General features: G+C 37.3%; 1 protein-coding gene across 5 annotated transcripts in view; it reads left to right on the forward strand.

The window, feature by feature from the left end:
• Nucleotides 1-6,778, forward strand: part of LOC117422123 (nuclear receptor subfamily 6 group A member 1-like) — a 216,344-nt gene extending 209,566 nt beyond the window's left edge. For all 5 annotated transcript variants that reach the window (XM_058987152.1, XM_058987153.1, XM_058987154.1 and 2 more), the window contains one exon: nucleotides 1,774-6,778. In XM_058987152.1, coding sequence (XP_058843135.1) covers nucleotides 1,774-1,862 — 89 coding nt within the window. In that variant the 3' untranslated portion in view covers nucleotides 1,863-6,778. The remainder of the gene's footprint in view (nucleotides 1-1,773) is intronic.
• Nucleotides 6,779-8,728: the final 1,950 nt, after the last annotated feature.

Genomic DNA, 8,728 nt, shown 5'->3' on the forward strand with positions numbered 1-8,728 from the left:
TGAGAGCGGTTGTGCTCAGGGTGGGGAACACCAGCACTGACTGCGTTCAAGCTTCCCCTCACTGCTCAAAGCTAATGAGAGCGGTGGTGCTCAGGGTGGGGAACGCCAGCACTGACTGCGTTCAAGCTTCCCATCACTGCTCAAAGCTAATGAGAGCGGTGGTGCTCAGGCTGGGGATCGCCAGCACTGACTGCGTTCAAACTTCCCATCACTGCTCAAACTAAACTCAAGCAGGACTCCTGAGTGGTGCATCCAGTAAAGGCGCTCCGCGTGGAGTGCAGGATGCGCCCTATAGCCTGAAGGTCGCCGTTTCGAGTCCAGGCTATTCCACTGCCGACCGTGGATGGGAGTTCCCAGGGGGTAGCACACAATTGGCCGAGTGCCGCACAGGACGGGGGGGCTTAGGTCGGCCAGGGTGTTCTCGGCTCCCCCTGTAGACTGGACGGGTGCCTGCAGGCTTGCCTGTGAGCTGCATTGTCCTCCAACGCTGTAGCTCTGGGTTGGCTGCATGGTGGGCCTGCAAAGTGAAAAGAAGCGGTCGGCTGACGGCACACGTTTTGGAGGACAATGTGTGTTCATCATCGCTGCTCCAGAGTCAGCGAAGAGCTGGTAGCGATGAGCTGAGCCTAAAATGCATTGGATATTTCAAATTGGGAGAAAAAACAGGGTAAAATCAATTGGTGACTACTAAATTAAAAATAAATAAATAAATAAATTCAAGCGGTAAGGGGCTTAAAGCACACTCATAGATTTAGTTATCTGGGGTATTCAAAAGAATCCATACACAGGCTATCAAGGAGCATATAGTAAGCTAATACTGTACCTTTTGTAACTGTTATAGAGAGGGTTAGAATTAATTTTCACTTTCAAAGCACTGTTTAAAATAATGTTTAGAAATTGTATTTGTAATTTTTTATGAATATATTCATATAACTTAAAAACAACAAAAAAAATGTTACACTGACCTCTTTATTATAAGTAGGGCTTCTGATTTTCGGTTTTAACCGATAAAAACCTATAAAACACCCCTGATACAAAAAAAAAGAAATTGGTTACATCCAATAAACTCTTCCTGACTTGTATTTCGGACTTGTATTGATTCGTTCTGAATACTTAAACCCACCCCAGCTACCAAGTAGCAGCAAATTCCTACATTTCTATTGGAGGATTGTAACACGCTTGTGAGATTTAAAATGAGATTTCAAGGAACGGAGGATTGTTCTTGCTGGCGAGATTTAAAGCTATATTCCAGTTCGACAGGCAGTATTTACACGCTTGTGGAATTTAAAGCAGAATTGCAAATTGTGGCGAAATGTAAAAGAATGCCTCCACAGAAGAATGTGCCCGTAAGGGTTTAGTTGTGGAAGACAGCACAGGAAACATGTGCAAGTACTGTCGAGTTACCCTACTATACATATTGTGACAGAAAAAAACGAAAGTAACTGAAAACAATATTTTCAAACAGTATATAACAAGTGAAAGCCCTGAAAAAAAACGATTTACCTATAACTTGAAAATAGCTAAAAATAAAAATTAAATTAATAAAAAACGGAAAACAGTCATTCAGCGGAAAAAAAAAACCCTGTAATCTCTTCCCTATTATTGCTTGTCCCTGTTTTGTCATTTCATTGCCATGTGGGCCAACAATCTGAATAGTATGTTTTCATATGCGTTAGGCAGTGATATCCTTTAATGTTCAGCTTTGCAGGTTGTCCTTTAGTGTGTGTAACTTTTGTCAGCTCAGTTGCTGATTCTGTGTTTTTCTCTCCTTAGGAAAAATGGTGAATGTTCCCCTGGAGCAACTGCCTCTGCTGTTCAAAGCAGTCCTACACTCCTGCAAGTCCAGCATTACCAAAGAGTGAAGAGGGCAGCTCCAGGCCTCCAGTTCCACTGCCTTCCAGCGCTGCCTCCAGCAGGGAACTGATACAAATGGCGGGGGGACGGGGGACTCCCCAGGAATGTGACAAGCAGCTGTTTTTTTACTTTTTTTCTTGTATATTTATTTCACGACAGAGTTGAATGTATGATCTTCAACACAGTGCACATGCTTCTGTACAAAAAATGCAGAAAATGCATTGTTCTTGCAGTTTACAGTGTGTTCAGTGTTAAATTGTTACAGTGTTGCCATTTTTAGGACTAGTTATTCTTTTATATTTTTGTTTTTGATTTTTATTTCTTTCTGAGTAGGGGCTGAGACAAATATTTGAATTGTGTTTTTTATTAAGACTACCTCAGGAATATGGTACCATTTTGCTTTTAATACATCTCCCAGTCAAGTGCTTTCTTCGACATCATATGGTCTGTGTCTGAAAGCTGCCATCTTCTAGTTCCATTGCACAGCTAATTGTTTGCCAAAGATACTACAGTCTTTGCAATTCGACCAATTCAGAATGTGTTTAATGTTATCTGTTGTTTGCATGTTTGTCTTTTGTATCATTTGCTGGTACACTTACACTTCCTTGGCTGAAAAAATCCCTAAACAGCAAGCTATCTTTCAAATGGGAATAATGGTAAGTGCTCTCAGTTTTGAAGATTTCATTCTGAAGAGTTGTTGTTCCTCTTTAACCAAAGAGGCTTCAAGCTGCAACAGTCCTGATCAATTGTCCACCCCAATAGAAGTGTATATGTCTGCAGATGCCCAATTTGTTTACCTACCCCAACGGTAGTTCTAACAGTAGGGATACAAGCTTCCTGTACTCTTGTAGGCTACCAGCCTCGTCATATGTCAAGAAGGCATGCTCTGGTGCTCTGGCTGCCACTCGCACAAGCAGGAGGGTATTTTCAAGCTCTATTTTAACTCAGTAAGCAGCACATTTTCTGCTTGGTGGTATGTTTGCTTTTTAACATTTTACAGGCAACGTCTAGACCAGATGATATTTTAAATAAATATGCAAATAATATTTTGGGGGAAGCTGCACCTTTAATTACTTTTGGTCTGTATGGAAAACCAAACAAACACAAGCCGAATGAAGCCCCAAGTAAATTACTTTTGATTTATCAGAATTTAATTTGTTTAAATAAACAGCCGTAAAAAACTTTTATTAATCTATGGGTAACAATTGTTTTTTATTTGTTTGCCTGTTATTAATGCTGTTGATAAATAATAATAATAATAATAATAATAACAATAATAATAATGATCAAAATGAACTACAAGGTGGTTTTGTTATCGGTCTCAATCCAGAATTGAAATGCAAAATCCCTCCATGTGCAGTTCTACCTCACTCAGCTGTTAGAAAGGCAGAGTACACAATGTGACCAATAAATACAGGTATTCAAAAAAAAAAAAAAAGAAAACTTGACTGGGATCCACAAGAAAAAAAGAAAAAGATGTTCCCTAACCACAGCTAGAAAATGCTATGCCCCGTGTTTTAACAGCAGCAAAGTGCATTCTTAAAGGCGGTGCTGTTGCAGAATGACCTTGTTGAAAGAATGTAAAGGCTTGTATGCATTTAAGATACTGTTTCAGCTCTGCCTTCCTTCATTTATTTCAGCCTCTTACTGTAGGTGGGCTTTAGTCCTGTTCTAGTATGGCTGTGCTTTGCAACCTCTTGAATCACAGTAATGATTTGAATAGAATGTGGTTCAGGCCTTTCTTGTTAGGCCTCAGTACAAAGTAGGCATTTCCAAGTTTCCAATAACATTGTGTGTCCAGCTCCTGAATGAATCCGAGGAGGTAGATATGAAGGCATGTTGCACTCATGTATGCTATGCAGAACAACTGGTCCCTACCAGTTGTTGTTGTTGTTGTTGTTGTTGTTGTTGTTTTGTTTATGCTTTCTCAGGTCCTTTTTATGACTTGTGTTTTGAACAGGGTAAAGTGAATGTGTTGTGTTGCATTCTGAAGTTACTCAGGTATTGTGTTGCTGAAGTACAGTAGTTTAAGGTGTGCTAGATTAGATTTGGAGACGTTTAGGTCCTTTTGTAGGCATTTCTTATTAAAATGGGTTTGAAGGGTATTTAGGTCTTGAGGTTTATAAAGAAAAACTTGGTTAAAATTCATGGGAATAAAATGTGTTTTCAGGGTTAGGTGCCAAGGGTTTGTGCTTATTAGTATGAACAACATAATACATGTATAAACAGTAGATGGGAAAGGAAATATTGAGTTTTGAAGATAAGTTGCATAGCACAGTGTTTACAATTGTAATGTTTGCACCAGACAATGATAAATGCACATTTTTAATGCACATACATGGTCGCTAAGATGAAGCTGGCATAACAGTTGTTAAAGATGTTTCACTGTGTTACAAAAGCCTTTACTGCCACTTTGTAGAACAGATTTCCAGTGTCCTTGCATAGCTGCATGCTTCAAGAATGTACAAGCGGAAGTACTGTAGAACTGTGATTTTAACTTAAGGGTTTACCCAATCCGTTCCTTAAAATCCATGACTTCTGTTGAACTTGAATTTCTTTATTTCCTTACTTTGAAACCTATTTGTGAATGTTTTCCTTTTTTGTTTTCATTAAGTGAAGGGTTTTATTTCTGTTGTTGTTTTTGTTGTATTAATTTGCTAATTAAAGCTAGGTGTCTGTGAAGATGTATCTCCTTGTTTTTCTCAGGATGATAAACGGCAATCATTCCTGCCATGTAGCCGAGGGCAGAAAAAAGTATGTGTGGGAACGATGGGGGGGGGCGGACTAGCTGTATAGGAAAACTATTGAACTAATGTATAAGATTATTGACAAAGTGTAAAACAAAGTAATGCTACATTGCTGAAGAACCCCATGGCTGGTTCTCCATGGGCCCATACCTCCTTGCTTGCAGGGTGGGTTTGTAGCTCAGGGATCTTTATATGTACTGGTCCACTGGGGAGCCAAGCTTTGGGTTGATAGCTTCTTTCATGCACTGTTTAAGAAACATCAGAACTGCAGCCCAAACCGAGGATGCAACTTTATTCTAAGATTCTGTGCAAGCTCAGAGCGAACCGGATTTCCAAACAAACTGTCATTTTGTCAGAGAGTAAATTCTAGGTTATTGCAGGCTAGTTGTCCATTATTTTGTCAAATTGTCACCAGTCACATTTCAAATTTTGCCCAAGATCAATTTCGTTAGATAAATTGCTTTCTCCCCAGTACCTACAATTTGTTTTATTTAACAGAATTCCCACTTTAGTCTTGCTGAATAATCCTGCCATATCCTGGGCTTGTGCATGATGTTCCTTAAAAGTTCATGAAAGAAGTGCAATGCATGTACAAATGAGCGCTCAGGCATGCAGTTCCAGATCAGCTGACACTGCCTGTTCTTTTATTATTATTATTATTATTATTATTATTATTATTATTATTATTATTATTATTATTATTATTATTATTATTATTATTATTAATTGTGGAATGTGTTATTCTAGTTGATGCATAAATTGATTCCTATTTCAATGCTGAAACTACCTCTTGTGTGGCATCTTGTTGTTTATTGTCATAAAGAGATCAGGTGAAAAATGCTGAGAATTTTCGCTGTTATTGAAACTCCTGTGTCAAGTCCACCTCTTTTAATTTTGGTATCAACCTTTCCCTATACATAAATGTAGAAACATTATTTTCTCGCTTTTTTGCCTAAAGCACATTATAACCCTACCTCATCCATTAAATCCATATTCAGTGTAAACTGAATATTTACATATACCTTGCCTATTGAACTCATAACTACACCAAACCCTTCAGCTGTAACAAAGGAGAATATGTGTGTGTAACTGACTGTTTCTTTACTGCGTTGGGTGTATATGATGTTGTTCATATATGATACTTCCACACATGTAATCTGCTAAACTGTTTTTAATACACAGTTCTAAGTGTGTAAATCCTTTAACAGATGAATGTGTTGTTCATGTAAGATGCTTCCACATCCCAGAATGTTACAGGAAAGAAGCTCATTTAGAAGAGCAGTTTACATGTATTGCTTTTGGCAGGATTTAAACAATAATATATAATATTTTTTTCCATGTCCTGCTGTTTACATTTTAGTACTTGGTTAATCTGGGTTCAGTGTGTTCATTTTCACAAAATAAATTATTGTAAACATTTCTAGAACGGGTTTTAAATAAGTGTTTATTTCATTGTGTCAATTGGCACTTTTTGAAGTAGATCTTTTTAGATAAATTGTCAATCATAGTGAAAGTAACTAATACTGTATTACTTTTGAAAGTTTTGCTCTCCCTACCACGCATACCACTACTTGTAAAGACTTAAAACTTTTCTAGGCAGTTGAATTATTCGTGATGAAATTACATTTTAAATACTAAAAAAAAAAAAAAATTTAAAACATGTAACCTGTTCGTGTGACACATCCTGACTGACCAGCATTTATTTTTTAAACTGTTACGGGTACGCTGATTGGTTCTTTAAAGAATGTGTCACAAGGAAGGGGTGTGTCTCTTAAGTAAACAGCACCAAAAATGTTGTAAAATTCAGGGAAACATTGTCACGCTTCATAATTCTATGACAGCTGAATGTACAGTTGTTGACGATAACATTCAACATACAACATATTTCAATAAAACATTGAAGCAGTTTGAAGCATATCTATTTCATTGTTTCAGTTTCTGCACTGATGTAGGGTGTTATTTTGAAGTTGTCTGTATATGTCGTCACCGCTGCCTTTGAAGTCAATGCTCTGTATAACAGCACTGTTTGTTTTTTAATATCCCAGAAATATGGCTTTGTGAGTGTCTGTGAGCACTGCACTGCAGCTTAACTACCTGTGGGATATGTGACCAATAAGTGTTAAAAGCATGTTTACAATGTCTTACAACTTGAAAAATAAATGTGAATCTTATGCAAAGTTTTGTCTTTTTATTTTTAATCTAAGCTATATTTGTAGGTGCAAGGGGATGTACACACTTTTCATATTTATCGCCATGATAACTATACACAAGACGAGAAAGAATTTATCTGAATCTTGTCCATTGTTTTCAAGTGCTGCTAGGGTTGTTTATCACAGAATATATATTATTAATTTAAAAAAATTACAGTACAAATGTTGATGGCTATTAATCACAATTTTCAGTTGAATTAGATCAGGCAAAATATCACAGAGTGAAGTCATAGCCATGTTTTCAGTGTTGGAAAATGAACAGTTTACTTAAAACACGGACAGGCGTACATATACACAACTTTCGTTGTACCCGTCATGCCCCTTGGTATCCATGAATAGATAATCGTCTCATAAAAGTATCTTTTAGGCCTACATTTTTCAGAATTAGTGAGTGATCGATTGATTTCACAGGTGGACACAATGTGTTGGTGCAGTGGCCAAAAAGTATCCAACTTGAAAATGAAAGACACTTTAGACTGCTGCACTGTGTGGCGTGCTGGCAAGCTCATATCTATAAATAGTTAGCTTCATGCATTTCTAATTCTTGATTATAAATCATTTTACCAATTGGTTTGTATTTCTCAAGCTACAAAGTAAGCTTAAAAACGGCCGCTTTGGAACACATGGCCATGACCCCGGCCCCGGCACATTATTTATTGGGGAGAAAAAGCTGACAAAGCAAATGACATCTTTGTATAGTTATTTTAGGCACCAAGCTTGTCCAAAAAATAATAAAAAATATGTAGGATAAAGGTCATATTAGTATAAACATTATCTGTGATATTTACAGAGATAATGGTACTGATAACATTTTGAAATGCTCTTGACAGATAATGGGTTGGAATGAGTTCAGCACTAGGACCAGCTGCATCCTTTATGCATGGCCTCCCCTCCTGTTCATATTGCACAAAGACTAGCTGTTTATAGAATAAGAAGTGCTCTTCCACTTTGCTGATTCTCTCTGTCCTGTTCAAACTAATTGCTTCCCATTTTTCTAATGGGGTACACAACCAGGATACAGAATGTCAGTATTTTCTAACTGCGCTGCACCATTTAAATATTTAAGTGTTCCGGCATTCCCATAATTTCCACACTTCAGCACTTGCCTATATATCATCTTATAGTTTTATCTCAGAACTTACTATAATTGAATGTGACGTTCATATTGTTTCTCGCATTGTGAACAAAACAGAAACAGATTCTACAAGCCTTTTACCAAATCCGTCTGCAAAATAACCATGGTAAACTTTATAAGGGACATGTTATTGCAAACATAGATTTCCATTAGCCATGGTAAACGTTATAAGAGACATGTTATAGCAAACACAGATTTCCATTAACCATGGTAAACGTTATAAGGGACATGTTACAGCAAACATTGATTTTCATTAACCATGGTAAACTTTATAAGAGACATGTTATAGCAAACATAGATTTCCATTAGCCATGGTAAACTTTATAAGGGACATGTTATAGCAAACACAGATTTCCATTAACCATGGTAAACGTTATAAGGGACATGTTACAGCAAACATTGATTTTCATTAACCATGGCAAACTTTATAAGAGACATGTTATAGCAAACATAGATTTCCATTAGCCATGGTAAACTTTATAAGGGACATGTTATAGCAAACACAGATTTCCATTAGCCATGGTAAACGTTATAAGGGACATGTCATAGCAAACATAGATTTTCATTTTAAAACATGGTATCTGGCACTGCCTTAGGGTACTGAGTTCTCCGTTTCCATGATTTACATGGTATCTGGCACTAAGGGTAATGAAAGTTCTTAGTTTCCATGATTTACTCTCAGGATATATTACGTTCGCACTTTCACAGCATTTCACCTCAGTGTCTTCTGAGTCAAAGCAAGTTACTGGCTGAAATCATTCCAGTCGAGAGGGCAAGCATCT

This window comes from Acipenser ruthenus, chromosome 15, assembly GCF_902713425.1.
Source record: "Acipenser ruthenus chromosome 15, fAciRut3.2 maternal haplotype, whole genome shotgun sequence".
NCBI classification, from domain to species: Eukaryota; Metazoa; Chordata; class Actinopteri; order Acipenseriformes; family Acipenseridae; genus Acipenser; species Acipenser ruthenus.